We start from the raw sequence: 25277 nt of genomic DNA, 5'->3' as shown, positions 1-25277 counted from the left end.
GTTAGTTTATTTCTATTTAATGTTAATAATCTGAATTTGTAAAGTAATTAAAACTTTAAAATACATTATGTGGAAAACAAAGTAGAATATTTCCAACCAAAATATAACATGGAAATACTTAAACACATAAAAATACGTGAGAAAAAGTACAAAGGAGAACAGAAGTGAATATTTTCTTTCTTGATTTTACTCACATGTTTGGTTCAGTTCCAGGTTAAACTTCTTCTCTGGACCACTGAAGATCTGAATAAAACAAACGAGTTTAAAAATCAGTTTTTTTTTTAGCTTCAAGATCTTTTACAGAAACAGAACTATAATTTGTCTTGTTAATGAAACTCCACCAAATCTGACATAAAAACTTGTTCATAGAATTATTTTAGCAGTTTAAACCTGCAGATTGATGCTTCAGTTTTCTCCTTTTAATTCATTTACAGCCTCCATAGTTTTCTGATGTTTTACTTTTAAAAATTCATAGAAAATAGTTTTAAATTTTAATTCCACCTCTTTAACCGTGTAAATTTAAAAAAAATATCACAATTGTGTCACTATATTTTTAAAAATCATTTTATTGTTATTAATGCTACCATTTTTAGAATTATTTTCTTATAATTATCTATTTTTTAAACATATATTTGACACTAAACTTTGTTAGTTTCTAAGTATTCTATTGACTAAAAACTGTGACTGATCCAAATTATTTCTATAAAAAGACAGAAAAATGTACAATTCTACTATATTTCCAAGAATAGGTAGAGATTTGAGTTTGTTTAAATGGATCAGGTTAGAGATGAAATATTCAAGTAATGAAATCAGTTCTAATTATTACGACAAACAAAGATTTGTTTTGCTTCAATTTTTCAGTTTGGTTTTACAATAAAAACATCCATTTAAAGATTCTTCTGATAAAGTTTGATGAGTATTTTTCCAGATAAAACATCTAACAGAGCTCCAGTTATTTCTTTATCAGCAGTTTGTAGAAAGAAGCTTCCCTAAAAATAGGCTCAGAAATGTCACCAACCTGTTCTCATCCAGTTCAATGAAACTTTTATGGTCAAAAAATGACTCAGAACTGGACTAAAATCATGAAATAATGACACAGAAGCAGCAGAGAATCAGCTGCACCTGAACGACTGCCTCCATCCAGGTGAATCCTTGTTAAGGTTAATTTAAACCCTAAAAGCTTCAGTCAATTTTCGCCTGAAATTTCTACTGAAGATGTACAGAAAGTAAATTGAATGCTGTTCTTGAACTGTTTGGAGTACATGCATGGTTGTGGTCTCCTTTGAAAGCTGACAACCTGAATTTTCACCCAGTGCAGTCAGAATTACTCTAGGTGCTACTGGCACAGAGTATTTCATGTTGGAACACACTGAATTAGGATGAATTTTATTCTCGCCTAAATTTTTTCCCTAATAAAACACCTGAAAATCAGTGTGGCAGCACTGTAAGAGCTTGAAACACAAAAAGGCAACAGCCTGGGGTCTTACATAGTTCAGGTCAAAATTTCAGAGCAATACTACAAGAAATGAGTGCTTCACATGTATTTGTACTAATATGGCCAGGCGCTGTCAATTTTGGACACCCTGTGTACAAGGGCGTCAGTTTGTTTTTAAAAGTGGGGGGGATGGAGACCACAGCACTGTGAGAAAATGTCGAAGAATGGCGGCAAAATGCCACAAGCTGGGCTCGGACTCACAACCACCGAACCAAAGGTAGAGGTTCATCCTGTTGAGCTATCGGTACACAGGGGTAAAAGGGTCTGTGGGCCGTTATAGTACTAATTCTCCCGGGCCGAAATTTTGCCCCTGCACGCCTCTGGTCGGAGCTTCCACTTGGCACGGGCGCAAAGTTAGCATCTGCACGTTTTTTTTTAACCTCACGAAGGTGTGCTGTGTGTCTGTGCAACTCTCGGCCGAGTGCGGATGGTGTGTTCAGGAGCGTCGGAATTTTCTATACTGCTGAAAATAACTGGGTTTACAACGGCTTACATGTGAAGAATTTGAAAGTGTTGGAGACAAAATGACCCCTGACAAAAAGAGGGGGGGGGGGACACATCCCCACCGTCCCCCCCTAAACTGACACCTATGCCTGTGTACACCCTGGGCAAAAATGGTATATGTTCGTTTTTCAGCCCGTTTTCACATTATTTTCACTCTAAAAAGTCATAAAGAACTCAAAAAATCACTTCAGATAAGCTTCAGTGTGGATCTTGATCTGAATCAGAGGCACAGACGGACACAGAGAAAGGCTGCCTCTGCTGCCCGCAGCCAGGCGTAAACTCTCTTATCCCGCCCACATTTTACCGCAGAGGCTTCTGTTGCTGTCTATCAAGTATAGCCACGCCCCCTGGCTCCGCCAACTTTAACGATTTATTTAAAATTCAGTATTGATTTATTTTAAGATCGGCCACCTGATCTCTCATTTTGACCATGAAAACTAACGGGAAAAAAATCCTGAGCTGTAGAACATCAGTCTATCAAATTTTATTTTTTCCAAAAATGAATTGGGGTCTATGGAGAAAAAGCTTTTTGGAGCCAACCCTAGCGGACGGCGTGATATTGCAAGTTTTTGACACTTCCGGGTTGGCTTCAATTCTGGAGCCAGATGCTACGTCCATCTTTATATACAGTCTATGCTCGCAGTGGACGTGTGAAAAATCACACAGGGCCGCTAAAAGAGGCCTCTTGGCTATTCAGCAGCTCATTGGCTACATGCCCTGTCAGTCAAACGTTTCCTCCGACGTGATTTGCTCAGAATTTACTGACGACATGAGGTAAGTCTGGATCCATCGGTCTCGGCAACGGTTGGCTGTTTAGGCTTCGGAGGCAGCGATGAGTCACTTGATTGGTTGAAATGCGGTTGGAATCGAAAGCTTAGGCTTCAGTCGCCATTTTCAGTCCAAGACCGCGTGGATTTATGTATGCTTCATAAAAATATGGACAGAAATACAGTGAATATGGAACGCGCAGCGCCACCATGCGCACGGAGCCGAGCTATTTGTGGATTATTTACTTATTTCTAGACATGTTTTGGACAAAATATGATACTTGCTAGTATTGTCTGGATGACTACGCTTGGATTATGGCCGTTTTTTGTGGATTATTTTCATCTTTGAACAGTAAAAGAGCGTCCAAAGGTGAGTTACGTCCCTCTATGTGCCCTTTAAATTTTTGTTGTTTGTTGGAGAAATGTGTTTATATTACCCGCTGTGGTAATCACATCTGAAAGTGGTTTATACCGGCGGATTCATGAGAATCTAAGCTTTCCATGGATGTATAGTGTTTGAATCATCGCATTTGCAGCTAAAATGCTTTTGCAGATAAACTTCAGCGGGCCCGTATTCGGGCCCATACAGCTTAAGGGTTACATCTGAGGCACATCACTGGCAACAACAAACCAAAATCAGCTTCACCAACATCAATAAAGCTGAAGAGATGAAAAAAATAAAATAAAATCACCTGTGTGGCTCTGTACATGTTAATACTATTTGATTAGTTTGTCTTTGTGCTTAAAATGTGATTATTTCACAGAATATTATTGTCGATGTTAAAGAAAAGTGTAAAAAATGGACACGTTTCTGTAAAAAAAATAGTTACATTCAAAACAGACAAGAAATAGTTAGGAAAAATTGTGACTGTGGAGGCTGTTTTAGATGTTTTGTGTTGAAAAATGCACAAAAAATATTAAAAATGATATAAAAAGCATCTTTAAACTGCTTGTTTTCCAGTCAGCTGTGTAAAAATCTGATAGAAAACAGGAAAACTAAGAAATATTCACATCTGGAAGCTGCAGCAGAGATTATTTGGATTTTTTTTGCTAATTTACAGACATAAAGTGTGTTAGCATGTTAACAGTTAGCCTGAAGCTAACGGACTGAACACTGCGTACCGTCGTCTTCTTACATCAAATTATGCAAAATATTTTAAAGAAACTTTGCATATTAAATAAAGTTAAACTTCATGTGTAGCAGGTTGATTGTTTTTTTGTTTTTTTTACAATACTCACCATTATGTGTAGCATGTTAGCATTCAAATGCTAGACTTGATGTGTAGCAGGTATTGCTTTTTTTGTTACCACAGTCACCAAATTAGCCTAGTATGTTAGCATGCTAATGTCCGCTAATTAGCACTCAGCACAAGTACAATGGCACTCACATTGACCTCATATTGGCACTAAATGAAGAATTAAGAGGATCATTAATGCTAATCTTGATGTGTAGCAGTTTTTTTGTACAATACTTACTTTTATAGGGTAGTATGTTAGCATGCTAATGCTAACCCTAATGTGTAGCAGGTATCTTTTTTTGTTACCAAAGTCACCATATTAGCTCAGTATGTTAGCATGCAAATGTCCACTTATTAGCACCCAGCACAAATACAATGTAGACCCCATATTGGTGCTAAATAAAGAATTAATAGATAAAACAAGACATCTTCATCTTCAGCTTTATGAAATAAGATCCACTTTTTTTTCTTTTTACCGTTTTCTGACTTTTTAGAGACCAAACAACTAATTGCTTCATCCAGAAAATAACCTACAGATCAACTGACAAAGAAAATAATTGTTAATTGTGGAAATAATCATTATATGAGTGGACGGAGTTCCTCAGGGAAGCGTTTTGGGTCCTTTCCCATTTTATGTACTCAAATCTCTTTTGAAAAACATCATTGTTTTTCAAAAAGAAAAACTCATCATATTTAAGCAGATGACACAGGACTGTATATCTCAGTTTCATTTCGTCTGCATCTCTAGACCAAACCTGTAAATAATGTTATTTTATTAAATTCACGACTCGACTCCCGCTGAGCTGTGACAACTTTATTCAGTTTAGAGCGCGAACCAAAAAACAACAAGCAGCACTCAACACATCTACTGAAGCTCAAACTATTAGCAAAGATGAAGAAATGACACACAAGTAAGATAAAGTCACAGCAGATGGAGCTAAAGGAGGAAACAAACACACGGGAAACATCTGATTGTCAACATGTCCTGTTATTGCTATTTACCAACAATGAACCGTCACAGTTGCTTCAGGAAGTATTCAGACTCCAGGACACTTTATAGTGTTGGAAATAAAACTTTAAAATAATTAAATTAAAAAACTGTCTGACATTTCTGGGTCTTTGCTTTGAGAGTCTGGGTTACTGAGTGTAGATTTGTGTGATATATATATATATATATATATATATATATATATATATATATATTTCATTTAAAATTAAATCTACAACACTAAAGTGTATAAAATAAGTCTCAATACTTTCTGTCTGTTACTGTTTTTAACAGAACTGACTGGCATGTGATTGTAAAATAAAGCAGGATGTCAAGTTATTATCTCTATTCTATATATTATTTACAGTATACAACATCAGTGAGGACACCCCGGTGCAAAGTCACTTAAATGTCAAATGATTCTAACTTAAATCCTCTCTTACTGATCGCATAATTTCTAAGTGGAACAGTAGAACATTTCCTCTCATGAACAATCAAAGTGAACAGCAGAACGTTCTCAGTCCTGCACCTATGGACTGGGTCTAAGTCTGCATCGTGGCTCCACATGGAAGAGAACTGAACAGAGGAAGAGAAAAATCTGACTGAGAGACTGGACAAAGATGGAAAAAGATCCAGGAAGATCAGTGAGCAACTAGAAGGAGTCATAGTACTGCTAATCACAGCTCCTATAATGACTCCACGGACAGTAAAATATCTTCAAAAAGAACATTTAAAGAAGCCTGATGGATGCTGGAGAACATTCTTTGGTCAGATGTTTGGGGAAAACCTGACCAGGACGACCGCAGTGGATGCATAGTCTTGACAGTGAAGGACTCTGAGGTCGTTTTACGTGCCTTTGGGGTTATTTTGTGTCTCTGTGATAATTTCTGGTCATTTTGCGTGTTTTTGTGGTCATTATAAGATCTCAAGATTCTAAATATCACATCTTATTTCAAGAAATCTTACCAAGACATTTTTTGGCATGTGGGGCGGCATGGCTCAGTGGGTACAGTGGTCGTCTTACAACCGGAGGGTTGCCGGTTCAATCCTCAGCCTGTCATGCTCATGTCCAACTGTCCCTGAGCACGACACCTAACCCCTAATTGCTCCTGGTGGGTGGTGGTTAGCGCCTTGCATGGCAGCTTCCACCATCAGTGTGTGAATGTGAAATATCATGTAAAGCGCTTTGGGTACCTTGCAGGTATAGTAAAAGCGCTATATAAATACAGACCATTTTCACTTGTTCTACTGGCAGATTTTTTTTCTTGTTTTGACAGGGGCCTTTTTTCCAGTGCTACTGTTCAACTTAGAAGTAATCTAATTACTGCAAGGAGTACAGTTTAGAATCGGTGACGTTTGTTGTATACTGCCGGGAACTAAAGTCCTGGTTCTGAGGAGGAGCTAAACTGAACATATCTGCAGAAATCTTCTGGCCGTCTTCTATGAGGATCTTCCATTTCTGACCTTATGGCGACAAACACATCAGTGCATATTTTGAAAACGCCGTTTCCACGACAATAATCAGTTTGCACCAAAAGGACAGTTGTCATCTGATCCCGAAAAGAGCCAAACAGAAATCAGGGTAATTCTGGCTAGCGCTATCGTATCTGGGATAGTCTTTGGCATGCAGGTGTGTATTAAGCTCGACACAACAAAGGAGAACCACAACAACAACAACACTAGTGTACAGGAAGCCAATACAGCACTCCGTCTACAGGACATAGAAAAGAGAAAACATTGGACCCGGCCGGATCTCTGAATATGTAAACTAGAAATAAGAAACGATGTGTAAAAATACTAGAAGTGTACAGGTAGTGTAAATCTGCAGTTTGTGTGCGTTTCTGCAGGTTTTCTTCACAACGAGCACCTTTTCTGTCCGGACGTCTGAGTCCAAACCTTAATACCCGTCAGGTGCTCCGGTGTCGGGTCCAGTGGTGAAGCGGGCCTCAGTCTTTGGCTCGCATTTTTACTGTAAATTTACAGGAATGGGTGAGTTTTTTTTCTCCTGACGTCCTCGAATCGCCGCCTCCTGAGCTGGAGAAGGAAGTCCTCCTGTGTGCATATGTTCTGGTAGTTTCCCTCCACACAGCCGACGGAGGGGAATTTACAAAACAACGCAAATATGTCGACTGTTCGGATATTATACAGAGATAAAAGATCAGAGTGCAGCAGTCTGAGGTCTGCACGTCAAAATAAATTAGAGTCCTTCATCCTCTCAACATCCACCTGCACTCACATCACACTGGGAGCTCTGGGTGAACTGGGAGCTCTGGGTGGGTCTACAGCAGCGAGCTGGTGGGGCTGCCGGGCAGGGGGGGACTCTGGCTGTGGGAGGGACTCGGACGGACCGGCAGCAGGTCGTAGTGACTCGGGATGTGGCTGTTCCTGGGCAGGTCGTACGGGTTCTGAGGGTAACCAGGAACCACGACGGTACCAGAACCCTGCACGATGCTGATGGTGGGTTCTGGAAGAGAGGAAGATAAATAATAAATATCCACATCTGCTCACCTCTGAGTCTGGAGATCAACCACAGATCATTTAAAATAACCGTTGGCACTTCAGTAGAAATCAGCTGGACTTCTCTTGTAGCTTCTTGAACCTTTTGTTCAGAAACAGTCCTAAAAAGATCTACAACCAGTACAATGTCAGGACCAAAACCAAACCTAAACTACTCCTAAAAAAGTCCTAAACCAGTCCTCGTCCAGGACCAGATCCAGAATAAAATAAATCCTAAACCAACTTTAAATCACATCCAAAACCAGGAGAACCAAGACTGGAACCAAATATCAACCGACCCCAAGAAAGTCCAGAACCAGTCCAACATCCAGTGTGAAACCAGTCCAGAAGCTCTTCTAGAAAGCCCCAGAGCATGATACTGCCTCCTCCATGCTTGATGGTTTCAGACTGTATTCTGACTGGATCTGAACATTTCTTGGACTGGTTTAAGTTTAGAGCCATTAAGAAGAATTTTTTCAAGAATTCTGCACCGGTTTACATAATTTTAGACCATTTTTGAGTCTGTTTATCTAAATTCATGTCATTTCTGCAGGTCCGTTAGTAATTCTTCGTATTTTGTAGTCATTTTTGAATAAATTTACGTAATTTTATGTAATTTTGAACACATTGAGTCATTCTGATTATGAATAATTGCATTTTTACAACCTATGCAAACTTTTCCTCTCTACTCTGCTCCTCATCAGTAGAAGATGTTCCTCCATGCTGGATGGATCTCCAACAACCTGCGCCTCTGTTCTCTGTTCCTGCTGCATTTATTTTATGGTTTTCCTTTAAACCCCGCCTACTGCCGGACCGTACCCATGTCGTAGACGTTCTTGGCGGGCGCCGTGGTGCTGGTCGTCGTGGTGATGATGGCGGCGGCCGAGCAGCAGTGCGTCACGTGTTCGTGTCGAGCCGGAGACTTCATCTCCACGTAGCTGCTCTCCGAGTGTTTGCAGAGCGCCGGGGGGTCGTTGATGGTGGCGTAGGGATTCTCACTGTTCAGGGAGCAGGTGCTGGACAGCGAGCCCTTCATGTAGTCTGTAGAGGAACACATGACGACACCGTGAGGGAAAACGCTCCGATATTCAGGCTTAATGTGAATAAAAACACTCAGATCCAGCTCTGACAGAGTCAAAACCTCAAACTGAAAGCTTGTAAACGCTGTTAAAAGACTAAATCAGGCTGTTGAAGGTTTTAACCCTGCTGCTTTTATTAAAAATATGTGTTTGTGTCTTTTCTGAATGATCTGGCTGCCTGGTTATTACAGCGGTTACCACGGCAACCGCATCCACTTCCTGTTCGCCAGGTGTCAGAAACGTCCGGCTGCTGGGATTCTGAGCTAAATTATTTCACGTTAAAGGATTAAAGAATTATGAGTTCTGAGTTTATTGTCAGAAAGCAGCTAAAAGGTGGGAAAAGGTGCATTTTTAATTAGTTTTTGACTTTCCTGCTCAAACTGTGGCTCTGTACGTCTTTAAAAACATAAATATGTTCGTATATGTGCTTTAGTGAAGCGTTTACAGAGACCTAGTTGTGAGTCTCTTGTATTATTAATTATATTTAATTAAATTGGCGACTCAGACTCTGTTTGTTGGGTTTTTATGCTACATGAAGCCAGTTTATGCTGGAATATTTTCAGTTTATTTTATGTTTGCTGCTCAAATGTGGCACCAAAATATATTTCATTTTATTCTTGTTTCTAATATTTGGTGCAAAGAAAAATATATGTCTCACTTTTTTTGCACCGACATCTTAGAAAATAACAAAAAAGTGTTTATTTGGTTTATGCCGAGAAACTAGAATTTATTTAACTTAATTAGAAAAATGTTTAAATTAAATGAAATTAAATGTCAGTTTTTGCATCATTAGTTTAAGTAGAGTGGACAAATGTCAAATAATTAATTTAAGTTAAATATCTCTTCTTTTTGTTTAGTTTTCTCAGTTCAAACAAGCAAAATAATAGAAGTTTGTCAACATTTCTTATGTGAAGTTTGTTGTATTTTTACAAATGTGTCTCCATTAAAATGCAAATTTTCTTTATTTTTTTAAAGTATAATGTCAGAAAATGAAGTCAAAAGTGTTTTTATGTCAGAATTTAAACAAAAGTGTACAAAATTATCTATATTATTATTATTATTATTATTATTATTAAGAAGAAGAAGAAGAATTTATTTATTTAGTATATTTTTTATTCTATTTGCCTTTTTATTTTTGTCGTCTGTTGTGCTTAATAAACAAACAGCTTCTGATAATTTTCTGACATTTTACAGTCACAGCTTCGATGATTTAATGCTTCAATAAATCTCAGTTATTTTCTGAAAGTTATATAGGTTATTTTAATCCAACTGGTCTATTTAAAAAATGTTTTGGGGACTATTTTCTGCAGCGGATGAATCCAGAGAGCAGCAGCAGCAACAACTGACAACAACAGAGTAAAATAAATTCAAAAGCAGCGAAATTCACAGGATTAGTTGTAGAGAAAAAACATTTAGAGGAAATAAAACACACGTTAGACATCACAGGTTTCATTTCCAGACATTCAGAGGTTAGAAACGGTCTGTGAGGAAGAAACGCATGAAGAGACGGGAAAAGCATTCAGTTATTGTGGAGGAGGTTCATCCTCAGGGGAGAAAACACAGAGGAGAGGTTCATCCTGCAGAGACACAAACACACACAGCAGGAATCAGCAGGAAGAATAATCAGCAGGAAGAATCAGGAATAATCAGCAGGAATCCTGTTTGTTTTCCTCCACATGCAGCTCCCTGAGGCTCCACATTCACGTCATTCATGCTTCATTATTTCAACGTCTAACATCAGGTTCAGTTTCAGGGTAAAAGTATTTAAATCTGCAGCGTCTCATCGAGCAGCAGGATTGGCTGGGAGGTGATGATGTCATCGTGTACCTCTGTAGCGAGGCTCCAGGTGGTAGCTGTAGCGCCGGTCGATGCAATAAACTCCTGAAGAAACACGAGAAAGAACGGTTGTCAGCAGAAACATTAATTCAACTAAACCTCTAACTTTTAATCTTATTCTTCGGTTTTTGAGCTGCCGAGTTCCTTTTTGTGATATGAGTCCTAATCTAGCTAAATATTAATTTATCTTTTTCACTATTTATCTTATTTGACTGCTCTGCCTTGTTTATTATTATTTTTATTTTATTATTAGATTCCCCCCGTTGAATCACCACCTGATCTCGGTGGAGGGTTTGAGCGTCTCTGTGATCCTGGGAGCCATGTTGTCCTGGTAGGGTCTCCTAGGGCAACGTTCTGGAGGAGAGACCAGACTAAGAGCGATTTAGAAAACCCCAATGAAAGCACAACAAGGAGAAGCTGCTACCTCGCCTTGGTTAAGGAAACCAGGACCTTCCCTTGGAGCCAGGCCTGGGGGGAAGCTCATCAGAGAGCACCTGGTAGAACCTCGGTCTGGTACAGCCCAAAGAAGAAACATGAGGCCACCGCCCAGTAGACCGACTGTCTGCAGGGAAGGAAATCAAGCAGGAGTGGGCGTCTGGGCGCACCGCCCCCCGGTGGTGTAGACTAGCTCTGAGGAAGTCCAACATCAGCTCACTGGGTGGAAGGAACCTGAGCCGGAGCAGGAGGTGGAGCGATGCCGGCTAGATATAGTTGGGCTCAGCTCCACACACAGCAAGAGTTCTGGAACCAGAATCCTGGAGAGGGGTTGGACTCTCTCCTTTTCCGGAGTTGCTGAGGGTGAGAGGCTCTGGGTGAGTGTAGGGAAACTCATGAGGACCGCTTTGTTGGAGTTGTCCCTGGAGAAGGAGAGGGTCACCTCTCTGAGACTTTGTGTCTCGGAGGAGAAAACTCTGACTGTTTTTTTTGCTTATGCACTGAACAACAGTTCAGAGTGTTCGGCCTTCTTGGAGTCTCTGGGTGGTTCCTGGAAGGGGGACCACCTGGGGACTCCAAAGTTCTCCTGAAGGACTTCAACACTGATGTGGGCAAAGATGGAGAAACCTGGAGGAGGTGATTGGGAGGAACAACCTGATCTGAACCTGAGTGATGTTTTGTTATTGGACTTCTGTGCTAGTCATAGACTGGACATAACAAACACCATGTTGGAGCATAAAGTTGCTCATAAGTGTTCCTGGTACCAGAACACCTTAGGTCAAAGGTCTATGATGGACTTCATAGTCGTATCATCAGACCTGTGATCGTATGTCTCAAATATTGAGGTAAACAGAGGAGCAGAGCTGTCAGTTGATCACCACCTGGTGGTGAGTTGGATCTGATGGAAGACCTGGTAAACCCAAACCTGTAGTGAGGGTGAACTGGGAACATCTGGCAGAGGACCCTGTCTGTGGGGTTTTCTATTCCCACCTCCAGAAGAGTTTCTCCTGCATCCTGGGGGAGGTTGGGGTCATGGAGTCTGAGTGGTCCATGTTCAAAGCCTCCATTGCAGAAGCAGCTGTTAGGAGCTGTGGTCTGAAGGTCACTGGTGCCTGTTCAGGGAGGCTATGGAGAAGGACTTTCAGTTGGCCTGAAGGAAGTTCTGGCAAACGGTTCAACGCCTCAGGAAGAAGAGGCAGGACTTTACTCAGGCTATCTACAGCTGGGGTGGAGAACTGTTGATCCGTACTGAGGACATTGTCGGAAGGTGGAAAGAGAACTTTGAGGAACTCCAGAACCCGATAAACACATCCTCTGTAGAGGAGGCCGAGAATGAAGACTCGGGGGAATCTTCGTCTATACCCAAAGCAGAAGTAGCCGAGGTAGTTAAGAAGCTCCTCGGTGGCTCCAGGTGTGGACGAGATCCACCCTGAGATGCTGAAGGCTCTGGACATTGTTGGACTGTCTTGGCTGACACGTCTCTACAATGTAGCATGGACATTGGGTACGGTACCTGTGGAGTTACAGACCGGGGTGGTGGCTCACATTTTCAAAAAGGGGGACCAGAGAGTGAGTTCAACTATCGAGGTATCACACTTCTGAGCCTCCCTGGGAAAGTTTACTCTAGGGTGCTGGAAGGGAGGCTCTGACTGATTGTAGAACCTCAGATTCTGGAGGAACAATGTGGATTCTCTCCTGGTGGTGGAACAGTGGAACAGATCTTTACTCTTGCAGAGCTGCTTGAAGGGGTCATGGGAGTTTGACCTGCCAGTCTACATGTGTTTTGTGGATCTGGAGAAGGTCTACGACCGTGCACCCTGAGGGGTTCTGTGGGGGTACTAAGGGAGTATGGGGTACCAGGATCACTGATAGGAACCATTTGGTCCCTGTAGAACCAAAGTGAGAGCTGTGTCTGCACACTCAGACTCATTTCCAGTGGGTGTTGGACTCCTCCAAGGCTGTCCCTTGTCTCTGATCCTGTTTGTGGTCTTCATGGACGGGACACCTCAGGATTGTGTCTGTTTTTTTGCTGATGATGTAACCTGATAAACTCCATCCAGATGTTATATTCTAATCTGAACACATTAAACATGTTGAACACTGACCCATGTCGCTGAGGTTACAGTAAGCTCCCCACTCTGGAGCGCTGTTCCTGTGGCGCTTCTTCACCTTCATCTGGGAAAGAAATATGTTTTAAAAATGGCTGACAAACATTTTTTTACTGGTAGAAATAATAATCATAAAATTGGAAAATTACTTAAAAAGCTTAATAAAAACTTTTACAAAACTTCTAATAAAAAAGGTCTGAAAAATATAAATAAGACATCCAAAAATCTGATAAAATATTCATAACCATGCATTAAAGAATATCAACAAAATATTGAAAAAAAATGGACAATGGCTGAAAATATTCTATAATAATACAAAAAATTATTTTAAAAAATCTCTTGAAAACTTAAAGAATAACATATTAATGAACCTTTTTGTTAAACTATTACCTGAAAATGTTGTCTCATGAACTAACTGTACAAAGAGTCCATTTATTAGATTTTTTGGTTATTTTTCCGCTCATTTGATTGAACCAAGGGTTTTATTTAAAGGAACAACTCAGAGTTTATCTGCAGAGGAGATGATGACGACCCTCATCCTCTAAATAAAACCAGGAGATGTTTCAGAGCCACCTTGCTGCTCCTCTTTAGATGTTCCTTTAAATAAAACCGTTGATGTTTCAGACCCACCTTGCTGCTCTTCTTGTCCGGTTTGGCGTAATGAGCCGAGTAGCTGCAGGGACCCAGAGTTCTGTAACTGGGGTTGGAGAAGCAGCTGCTGGGAGAAGATTCCTCTGAGGAGAGGAGGCCTGAACGCTGGAGACCTGCTTCATACAACATGTAACATTCACACCTCTGGAAACATCTGTAGAAATCCATAAAGACCTGTATACATCTAGAAACATCTTTAGACATCTGTAGGCATCTATAAAGACCTTTAAGCACCTGTACATTCACAGATCCTCCAAAAACATCTGTATCCACCTGTAAACATCTTTCAGCATCCATAAACATTTCCAAACATCTGTATTTACAGGTTAGACAGCTGATCAAACCTGTGGACCTGCAGGAGGAAACGTTAAACCAGCAAACCCAGTAAACCCAGTAAACCCAGTAAACCCAGTAAACCCAGCAAGCGCTGCTGGTCTTTACCTGACAGGGAGTAGTCGGTGGAGTTGATGTGCAGGGCCGGGGTGTAGGTGACGTTGGGAACGTGGCCTCCCTTCTCCCGCTGCCGGTAGCGGAACCAGACCACCAGAGCCAGCATGGCCACGATGAGCAGCAGCAGGAAGACGATGCCGAGGACGGCGCCGGCCGACTGACGCTCCGACACCAGAGCTGGACTGATCTTAGTGTACGGGTTCAGCTCCTCCATCATCAGGGCGGCTGCAGGGGAAGAGCAACTACTGTTTGATTATTCTTTCATCTTACAGCTACTTTTTAATCCAGACATTTATGAGATGTGATTCTGTCACACCAAGTCTTAGACCAGAAAGTAAAAGTTGAGTGTGACAGAAAGGAAACCGTGAGTGAGCAGGTTTGTTCATCTGAATCTTCTCCTTTCCTAATCATCTTCTCTGTTTCCTCACCCTGATCACAGCGGATCCCCTTGAAGCCGATGCTGCAGTAGCAGGTTCCAGTAACGTAGTCACAGGTGGCGTTATTCAGACATTCACAGAGCTGCTGGCAGCCGTAACCGAACGAACCGGCAGGGCACTCTGCAGACAGAAACACACAAAATAAAAGATGTAATACGTCATCAAAACAATTATAAATAATAAGAACATGTGTATTTGTAATGCACTTTTCATCTGAGAGGGCTACATTTAAGACTTAAAACGGATAAAAACAAAACAACCTGATAAAATAACAATAAAAAATACAAATAAACGTTTTTAAGATGTTGAGAAATTGAGAAAAAAGTGTTTATTTGTTCTTAAATTCACACAATTTCAGAACATTCATGTTACAACAGGAAAGGCCCTAAAATGTAGTCTGATAAATATAAATAAATGCTTAAAAGTATTAACAGCTATTATTAAAACAATACAGAAAAAGTAATAAACAACAATAAAAAACAACATAAAATGTGTGATAAAGTAAATAAGAGTCCAGATGTTAAACTGGGTCTATATTTTGAATGAATAAAAGCTGAACACTCACTGAGCTCACAGCTGGGTCCGATGAATCCGGTTCTGCAGGAACACTGACCGCTGATGTGATCACAGTCGGCTCCGTTCTGACAGCGACACACTTCAGAGCACTGAGAACCGAAGAAACCCGTCGGACAACCTGCAGGAGAACAACCAGAGTTAGAACCCGTCAGCGTTTGTCTCCGGATCCATTAATCTGGGATCTGTTGTTCTGGGATCTGTTAATCTGGTCTGTCAGTGATCAGCAGCTCTGAGGATCAAACCAAACATTAAAACCTGAACAGTCGACATTTTTGTTCTCTGATGCAGAAACACGACTCAGAATCTGATAAATAAACTTTTTCGTGTCTCTGAGGAAGCAGACAGGTAAATAAACTCACCTGGTTCAGGTAAATGTGACATCAGAAGTTATTTGAACTAATATTTGGTCTCTGAGCTGCAGCAGCAACTGATGGAGACGAGTGAGGCGTTCAGTGAACGTCTGGAAACTGTGACGCATTGAGGGAACATCTGTGAATTGTACTTTTTTAAATCAGACAGTGAAATTATTTTAGTGATGCAAACTTTGGCTTTTATAATCGGCCACTTAGAAGCTAAAATTTAAGACACAAAATATTAACAGTTTTAATAAACTGCGAGCTTGAACCAGATTTTGTAAAAAAAAAAAAAAAGTTTTCACAACATTTTGTAACAATAATATATTATCCAAGGTCTCAATGGCATCCTAGAAATATTTTTTGAACATTAATTTGAGAATATTCTTCTTTTTTTTTTTTTTTTTTAAAAAGTGTAACATAATCTGACAAAAATCCTCAACAGTTTGTCTTTGATAATTCATAAATGAGTCATAGTGGTGAGATATTTAAAACAGTGCTGATGCTCTTATTATATACATTATATTTATTATTACTATTATACATCTGTTATATGTGCTATAGACAAATAAACAATGTCCACTTAATTTAGCATCAGCTTGAAAACAAAAACTCAAAAAAAAAAATTATTTTTCAGAAAGCGGCAGATAAATTCGGGTGTCAAGGGGGTTAAACTTTACTATTATTTGAATGTGGGTTACACAGAAAATTCTGAACTTTTATTCTTATAGGAATATTATTTAAAGCTAGGAACGAAATGAAAACATTTTGTGAGCATCAGATGAAAACGTTTTCCTGAAAATATTTTTACAACTTGTTGGTAATAAAAGTGTTTCCTGCTGTCTGAAGAAAAGATTCGTGGTGTTTCTCTATTCAACCACTAGATGGAGCTGCAGGTTAGAAGGTTTTAAATCAGGAGCTCTGTGTGTGTGTGTGTGTGTGTGTGTGTGTGTGTGTGTGTGTGTGTGTGTGTGTGTGTGTGTGTGCGTGCGTGCGTGCGTGCGTGCGTGCGTGTGTGTCCTACGTTGGGTACAGTACAGTCCGGTCCATCCAGGGCTGCAGCTACATTCTCCGTCTGCAGCGCTGCACTGAGCTCCGTTGTGACAGTTACACGTGTGGATGCAGTCTGGACCCCAGGAGCCCTGAGAACACGCTAAGGACAACACGGATACAGTCAGAACATGCTAAGGACAACACGGATACAGTCAGAACTACACATCTGGTCAGAGTCAGATCCATAATTCATGTGTTCAGTGGGGAAGTCCTGATCTGATCCAAGTCATTTAATATTTAGTTTCTGCCAAAACAGAGTTCCAGTCCAACGTTTCCTCAATAATACACACTTCAAGTACATTAAAGGTATTAAAACCAGTGCAGAGTATCTGTTGGGTGAAATACCGCATTTATACCTCTAGTCTGGTTCTAAATGTTCTGTAGGTGTTCAAGAACCTTGTAGTAAAACTCTGTAGAAGGCTAAATGTAGTATTAGAGGGTAAATGTAGTGTTAAAGGGTAAATGTAGTACTAGATGGTAAATGTAATATTAGAGGGTAAATGTAGCGTTAGAGGGTAAATGTAGTACTAGAGGGTAAATGTTAGCCAAGCCGCGCTAGACAACCCACGGCAACGAATTTAATTCTCTGCCAGGGTGGGTCTAGTTACCCTCCATAAGGCTCGAGGCTGGATTCTCCTAAAACTGGCCGGACCAATCACCATGAAGTGTAGAGTCAGAAGGCGGGCGTAACTAAGTGACTACAGAGGCGCGACGATTCTGACAGAAACAACCGGCGCACAATAAACAGTTATCTTTGGACTCGGCTTTGGCCACAGCCCTTAAAGATTTGAAGCTAAAATTCAACTTGAAAGATAAACAAAGGACGGCACTGAAGTGTTTCATTGAGAAGAAAGACGTATTTGGACTTATGCCGACGGGATATGGCAAATCCTTAATATACCAGTTGGCTCCGCTGGTTGGGAAGCTAATGGGACTTAGCCACAATCTGGCGCTCTAGGAACTCCGTCAGCCTATTCGTTGCGCTGATTGGTTGTATACCTACCCAATTGCTGCAGAGTGATTTGAAAGACAACCTTTTAGCCCGCCTCCCTCCCTGTCGAGAGTTCCTAGACCCTTGTGTCTTAAGAGCTGGGTCTAGCGCGGCTAGGCTAGGTAAATGCAGTATTAGAGGGTAAATGCAGTGTTAGAGGGTAAATGTAGTGTTAGAGGGTAAATGTAGTGTTAGAGGGTAAATGTAGTATTAGAGGGTAAATGTAGTGTTAGAGGGTAAATGTAATATTGGAGGGTAAATGTAGTATTAGAGGGTAAATGTAGTATTAGAGGGTAAATGTAGTGTTAGAGGGTAAATGTAGTGTTAGAGGGTAAATGTAATATTGGAGGGTAAATGTAGTACGAGAGGGTAAATGTAGTATTAGAGGGTAAATGTAGTGTTAGAGGGTAAATGTAGTGTTAGAGGGTAAATGTAATATTGGAGGGTAAATGTAGTACTAGAGGGTAAATGTAGTATTAGAGGGTAAATGTAGTGTTAGAGGGTAAATGTAGTACTATAGGGTAAATGTAATATTAGAGGGTAAATGTAGTGTTAGAGGGTTAACTGTAGTTTCTTACGTCTGGAACAGTCGTCTCCGACCCATCCGGGGTAACACTGACAGGAACCATCGATGGGGTTACAGGTTCCGTTGTTGGTGCAGGAACACGACTGGCTGCAGGCTTTACCGAACTTCCCACTGGGACACACTGAGGAGGAACAACAGAAACACAACAGTTTTACTGGTGTAGGACTGGATTTGCGTGTAGCTTTCAGTTGGTTTGATACTGGTCTTGGACTTGGCATACCAGGTTTCTGATCTACTCTTGGACTTGCTTTATGACTGGTTCTAGACTCGGTTCTTGCCTGGTTTTGTGTTGATTTGTGACTGTTTTCAGACCTGGTTTTGGACGCGGTTTGGGTCCAGTTTTGACTTGGTGTTGGACTTGATTTGTGCTTGGTTTTGTCCTGGTCTTGGACTTGGTTGTGATCTGGTTTTGGGTTGGTACACCAGGTTTCTGATCTACTTTTTGGAATGTTTTTTGACTGGTTTTGGACTTGTTTTGGCTTGAAGTCAGACTGGTTTTAGATTCTTGTCTGGTTTTGAGTTGATTTGGGACCATTTCCAGACATGTTTTTGGACTTGGTTTCTGACTTGATCTTCTGACGTTTTTTGGACAAATGTTGACGTGGGTTTAGACTGGTTTGGGACAGGTTTATGGTTCATTCGGGACCGTTTTCAGATCTAGTTTTTTACTTGGTTTTGGACTAGTTTTGACTTGTTTTTGTTTTTGGTTTGGGTCTTTGGCTTGGGTTTGGGACTGGTTTAAGGATCATTTTGGACTGTTTTCAGGTCTACTTTTAGACTTGGTTCAAGACCAGTTTTGATTTGGTGTTGAACTGGTTTGGGATTGTTTTCAGGCCATATTTTAGACTTGCTTTGGGATCAGTTTTAACGGGGTTTTGGACTTGATTTGTGCTTGGTTCTGTACTGGTCTTGGCTTGGTGTCTTTTTTTTTTTTTTGGACTTGGTTTCTGACTTGGTTTTTTGACATCTTTTGGATAAATTCTGATGTGCTTTTAAACTGGTTTGGACTAGTTTATGGTTCATTCGGGACTTGGTTTTAGACTCATCTTTGACTGGTTTGAGGTTCATTTGGGACATTTTTCAGACCTGTTTTAGATGTGGTTTGGAACCACTTTTGACAGGGTTTTGGACTTGATCCGTGCTGGATTTTAGTCTGGTCCTTGGCTTGGGTTTGGTTCTGCTTTGAACTTTGATGTCCTTTTAAGTTGGTTTGGGACTGGTTTTAGGTTCATTTGAGACTGTTTTCAGATCTAGTTTTAAACTTGGCTTTGGACAGATGTTTGACTGGGTTTTTGGACTGGTTTTGGGTTGATTTGTGACTGTTTTTAGAAAGCTACATCCACATGATGCTCCCAGCCATCACTGACTTCTTTGTCATTTAAACTATGGAAGTGAAGGCCATGATAGCTAAAATCAGGAAACACATCTGGAATAAACTGCTGTGATGCGTGCTGCTGTTATCTCCAGACTGAGCTTATCTTCTCTTTTGGTCGCTGAACGTCACTTTGTGCAGCTTTGAAACAAACCTGCTGCTCAGACGGACAGAAATGAATCAGCAGCTGATTGTTTCTAACCAGATAAGCTCAGAAAACACAAAAAGCATCCGGAGGAGCTTTATTCAGTTTCTATGTAATCATGTGAGAGAAGCGCTGCTGTAGGATGTAATATTCCTCTTTTTAAACTTCACTAAATGTATTTACACCAATAAAGCTGCAGAGATAATATATTAATGTGCTCTGGGCTTTATGAGTATTGCTAATTAACATGAGCGGGACACTAGCAGGAAGACTTCAGCTCACATTAGTGGATTATTAGGTTAAAGTGTTTATTAGACTCACAGTTATTCATGAACCTGATGGTAAATATTCACTGACCCTGAACTTTAAAGACTTTTTCCATTAACTGGGTTATTTTCTGATGCTAATATTTAGATAAATCTGTTCTATATATGTGCAGACATCCATTATTCATACATTATATCAGTCCACTGCTACATCTCCCACCTGTTGATCCAAACATAATATCTGTAGTATTCCTTCCATTAGCTGCCGGAATAAAACCCAGGAGGCTTTTTACTGTGAATCTGATCCAGTAAACACGGTTAATGAAACGCTGCTGTTTGACCGCTAAAGTTCAGATCAAAGAGCAGAAACATGATGCAGATAATGAACAGACGAGGATTGTTGCGTTTCCCCGGTGATTCTGCTCGTTTTTATCCTCCTTAAACTGAAGCGATGCCACTCAGTCCCTCCACTGAGAAAACTCTGGTCCAGCTTCAAACAAATCAAGGTTTTATTTCCTCAGTTTAACTCACTGTTGGTTCATTTTTAATCTAAAGTCCTGCAGAACAACGTGAAGAAGGAGAGAGAACTTAATATTTAGATGATTTTTATTTTACAAAATTACTCCAAAAAGCCTCAAAATGTGTCCAGACTGATTCTGTCCAAATTACTTTAAAATTGTCCAAAATGACTAAAAAGTTGTCTAAAATGGCTCTAAATTTATGTAAAATGACTCCAAAATGGTCCAAAATTTAAAAACAAAAACAAAAAAAGCCCATGTTTTTCCTCACTGTGGTTCATTTTTAATCTGAAGTCCTGCAGCTCTGAACCAGAACGTCATGAAGAAGGAGAGAGAATCAGAGATAAAAAAAAAGGATAAAAATAAAGCAAGAGATATCATCATTGTCACATACTGAACACATATGGAATGCTTAGCTTTGATAATATTGTTTCTCTTTCACATGTCCAGCTAGTCTTCAAGATTGTCCACATCTTGGCCCCACCGCCACTCAAAGCTTTTGTCCATTTGATTGCAGACACAGCTAAAAGGGTAACTAGAAGTAATACTAGGGGGGAATGTAGTATCCCAAGTTATCGCTCCGCAATTGCAAAGTCTGTATTTTCTTACATAAGTATAAAGAAATGGAACAAGCTCCCCACAGAAATATTGAGCTTAAGTGAGGATAGAACCTTCACCAAACAAGTGAAAGATTGGTTTATGGAGAACCAGAGATGTGGACATTAAGAGTGTGTGATGTGTGGAAGTGAATGTTACCTTGTACGTGATGAGTGAGGTTATTAAGTTTATGAGATTATAAAGGCATTTGCTTGGGATGATGAATGGCTGACATGTTACGGATGTTTTTGAAGAATAATGAGTTTTAATTCTGCAACTCTATGAATGGGACTATTTGGAAATAGTCAAAGGTATTTTATGTGTATTTGCACGTTGGCCCCCGTCCCTTTCCCAAAGGACTACAGATGGAAAAGCTTGAAAAGCTACAGTCTGGTACAAACATCTTTGCTCTTGAGCTTAATGTCATTGTACACTGTCCTGATAAATAAATAAATGAAATAAATTAAACAAAATGAAAAATCTTTATTTATTTATTTATTACATGTAACTGTAAATTTGTATTTTTTTCTGTGTACGTAATTTAACAAAACAGGAAAAATCTGCCAGTTTTCATCTTTCAATCCTCAACACAAACATCCTTCATTACTATTTATAAAAATACAGAATTTTAACATGGATACGATTTATAGCTCTGGTCAGTGGTTTTTAAATTTTACTTTATTTTCTACAGTGAACATGTACATTATTATGTTTTTGGTAATTTTTTAAGCTATTATCTGTACAATACCAGTCATTTTGTAACAATTTCTATAATAATTTCTGATCATATAGATGCAGTGTTGAAAAACATAATTTCAGCTGCTATTGTCAAAATAATACAATAAAATTACCAAAAATGTAATTAATTCACATGTTAAATCTAAAAACTAAATAAATAAAACCAGGCCAGAACTATAATTAACATCAATACTCTTTCAAAAAACAGTTACCAATAACAATTGTTTTTCAGATTTAAATACAATAAAAAAATGTTTTAAAGTCAAATTTTGTTAAATAATTATTTTCTAATTTTTTAAATTTCAGATCTTTAATGTGGATATTACTCATAGTTTTGGCTTGATTTGTTTTTTTTTTTGTTTGTTTTTTTACAGTTAATATGAAAATTAAAGCATTTTTTCTGGGATTTCTGAGTTATTATCAGTAATTTAACAAAACAGGGAAAATATATATAAAATGCAAAACAATGCTAAAAAAAAGTAAAGCTAAAAACAAGAATTTATTTCATTTGATTTTTTGCTGTACAAATAATAAACTATAAATGACAACTGGACACACACACATCTGTAAAATCACCTTTTTTCACAGATTTTTTAAAATGTAGACGTTATTCACAGTTTAGGCCGGATTTTTTGAGTTAATTTAAAAATTAATGCCGTTTCTCTGCTAATATTAGTAAATAAAAAATACTAAATTGCTGAGGAACAAAAAATGCTATAAACTGTTTAAAATACATTTTTTCATAGTGTATTATCAAAATACATTCACTAGTGATTACTAATAAAGTATAAATGACACCTGAACAAATAAAGACGTCTGAAAATGCAGTTAAATAAAAACAATTTCTGCTGTTTTCTGTGTTTTTTGGGGATGAGTTTCACTTTCTGCCTGCGATTTAAATAAAAAAGAGGCTAAAGAGTTTCGGTCTTTAATGATTTGTCTTTGCTTCCTAAAAATAAAACTCTGGTTCTTTGTATTTGTATTTTCTGCATATAGAGCTGAAGCTAGAACTGTGTCGTCTCCATATGCAGATCAGAAGCGTTCCACTTAATTTCTTCATTAGAGCGGTAAAATAAAAGCCTGCTAGTTTGTGTTAATGGTCGCTGACGGACCTCGGGTTATCTGGAGCTGCTCTGATGTAGGACAGGCCACCAGCTTCATGTTTAATGAGGATGAATATTTCACAGCAGCGTCTCTATTTAAAGTCGGCTGGCAGCGGACCTTCACCGGAGAATTAACACCTGTTTAACCTGAAATACTGATGAGGGGCATTCAGGCAGAGTGGAAGGTTGGACGAGTAAAAAGGGACAGAAGCAGCTCAAGGTTGAGTTTTTCCATCCTCACCTCCCATTCTGCTGAAACCCGACGTTCAACGGCTTCAGTGCGAGTCTGAACTTAATGAGAGATGTCAGAGTTTTATTAATAAAGAACAGGAGGAGACGGAGAAGATGTCAGGAGGCTGAGAGTTCTGTCAGATTCTGTTCCAAATATTAGAGATGGATAATATCTGTGGTATGTGGGGCATAGCACACAAGATGGCACAAAATATGACAAAAACAAGACACAAAATGACGCAAAATGACAAAAACAAGACACAAAATGACAAAAACAAGACACAAAATGACACAAAATGACAAAAACAAGACGCAAAATGACACAAAATGACAAAAACAAGACACAAAATGACAAAAACAAGACACAAAATGACACAAAATGACAAAAACAAGACACAAAATGACAAAAACAAGACACAAAATGACAAAATAATAAAAACAAGAAACAAAATGACACAAAATGACAAAAACAAGACACAAAATGACACAAAATAATAAAAACAAGACACAAAATGACACAAAATGATAAATATGAGACAGAAAATGACACAAAATGACATTAAATGACACAAACAAGACACAAAATGACACAAAATGACAGAAACAAGACACAAAATGACAAAAACAAGACACAAAATGACGCAAAATGACAAAAACAAGACACAAAATGACAAAAACAAGACACAAGATGCAAAATGACAAAAACAAGACACAAGATGACACAAAATGACAAAAACAAGACACAAAATGACACAAAATGATAAATATGAGACAGAAAATGACACAAAATGATAAATATGAGACAGAAAATGACACAAAATGACATTAAATGACACAAACAAGACACAAAATGACAAAAACAAGACACAAAATGACGCAAAATGACAAAAACAAGACACAAAATGACAAAAACAAGACACAAGATGCAAAATGACAAAAACAAGACACGAAATGACACAAAATAATAAAAACAAGAAACAAAATGACAAAAACAAGACACAAAATGACACAAAATAATAAAACAAGACACAAAATGACACGAAATGATAAATATGAGACAGAAAATGACTTTAAATGACAATAAATGACACAAACGAGACACAAAATGATAAAAATTAGACACAAAGTTAAAATAGAAAGGAAAAGTCTGTGGAAGATTTAAAAATATGTCCATCCATAATCAAAATGACAAAAACAATTGTCAAAAATGAAAAAATCTAAAATTACAAATCATCAGAAAAAAAAACTATAAATGTCTGAAATTACATGAACTCATATAAACTGACTCAAAACTAGTCTAAAATGGCATAAATGTGTCCAGAATGGCTGAAAAAATACTTGAAAACGCTTCAAAACTTGCTAAAAATGATCATGGGAGGAAAACCAAAGCTCTTGGACCAATGAAATAAAGTCAGCTCGGCTCAGAAACAGAGAACAGAAGATCCATCCAGCATGGTGAAACATCTGTCTACTGATGAGCAGAGACCCAAAACTGGAGTAAAAATGGTTCAAAATGACTAAAACTATTCATAAAAACTCAAAAATCAACATTCTGAACACATCTGGAGTCATTTTAAACTAGTGTCAATTACTTTGACACCATTTTTAATGCATTTTGAAAAAGTTTTGAGTCATTTTGTGTTACTTTAACTGAGACTGAGAGGAAAACCAAAGGTAATGCATCAATAAAATGAAAAATATAAAGATTTTTTTTCCAGATTTCCTTCATTCTGACTGTTTAACTCCAGACATCTCTGAGTTCTGTCCTCCTTCATGTTGCAGGACTTTAAAATGAACCACAGTGAGTTAAAAGCATCAGGAAAACAACAAACCACCCACAAGCTGCTGCTGGAGTTCACAGGGTTAAAAGTCTTTATCTTTTCTCTGAGCTAACCTTCATCATCATGGCATCGACTTGAAGGCTGCAGATTGATGGAAACCCTAAATTACAACCAAAGAGCAGCGACTCTGACAGACGGCCGCTTATCAGGCAGAAGGATCGAATGTGGAGCTTCTGAACGACGTCTCTTTGGAAGGCGTAACAAATACACGACGATAATTCTACACAGATGCAGTCAAACAGGCAGATTTGAAGGAAGCATCAGTCAGGACGATACAAGAACATTTAAAGTTCCTGAAGATCTCCTGGAGTCTCTTTGTGGTCGTTTTGTGTCTCTTTGTGGTCGTTTTGTGTCTCTTTGTGGTTGTTTTGTGTCTCTTTGTGGTTGTTTTGTGTCTCTTTGTGGTCATTTTGAGTCTCTTTG

General features: G+C 39.0%; 1 protein-coding gene across 3 annotated transcripts in view; it reads right to left on the bottom strand.

Moving 5' to 3' along the window:
- Nucleotides 1–4803: 4803 nt before the first annotated feature.
- LOC110968495 (multiple epidermal growth factor-like domains protein 11) overlaps nt 4804–25277 on the bottom strand; it is a 178899-nt gene continuing 158425 nt past the window's right edge. The window contains exons 17-26 of one of the 3 annotated variants that reach the window (XM_051940529.1): nt 18036–18164; nt 16438–16566; nt 15050–15178; nt 14476–14604; nt 14039–14272; nt 13577–13710; nt 12944–13013; nt 10395–10448; nt 8308–8529; nt 4804–7456 (exon numbers count right to left, since the gene is read on the bottom strand). In XM_051940529.1, the coding sequence (XP_051796489.1) occupies nt 7272–7456; nt 8308–8529; nt 10395–10448; nt 12944–13013; nt 13577–13710; nt 14039–14272; nt 14476–14604; nt 15050–15178; nt 16438–16566; nt 18036–18164 (1415 nt within the window). In that variant the 3' untranslated portion in view covers nt 4804–7271. Of the gene's footprint in view, nt 7457–8307; nt 8530–9699; nt 10145–10394; nt 10449–12943; nt 13014–13576; nt 13711–14038; nt 14273–14475; nt 14605–15049; nt 15179–16437; nt 16567–18035; nt 18165–25277 lie in introns of those variants that run through there. The other 2 variants (XM_051940536.1, XM_051940532.1) reach the window with 2 other exon arrangements.

The sequence above is a fragment of the Acanthochromis polyacanthus genome, chromosome 2, assembly GCF_021347895.1.
Source record: "Acanthochromis polyacanthus isolate Apoly-LR-REF ecotype Palm Island chromosome 2, KAUST_Apoly_ChrSc, whole genome shotgun sequence".
NCBI lineage: Eukaryota > Metazoa > Chordata > Actinopteri > Pomacentridae > Acanthochromis > Acanthochromis polyacanthus.
Note: the sequence above shows the minus strand (reverse complement) of the source record. Positions and strands in the feature narration are given on the sequence as shown.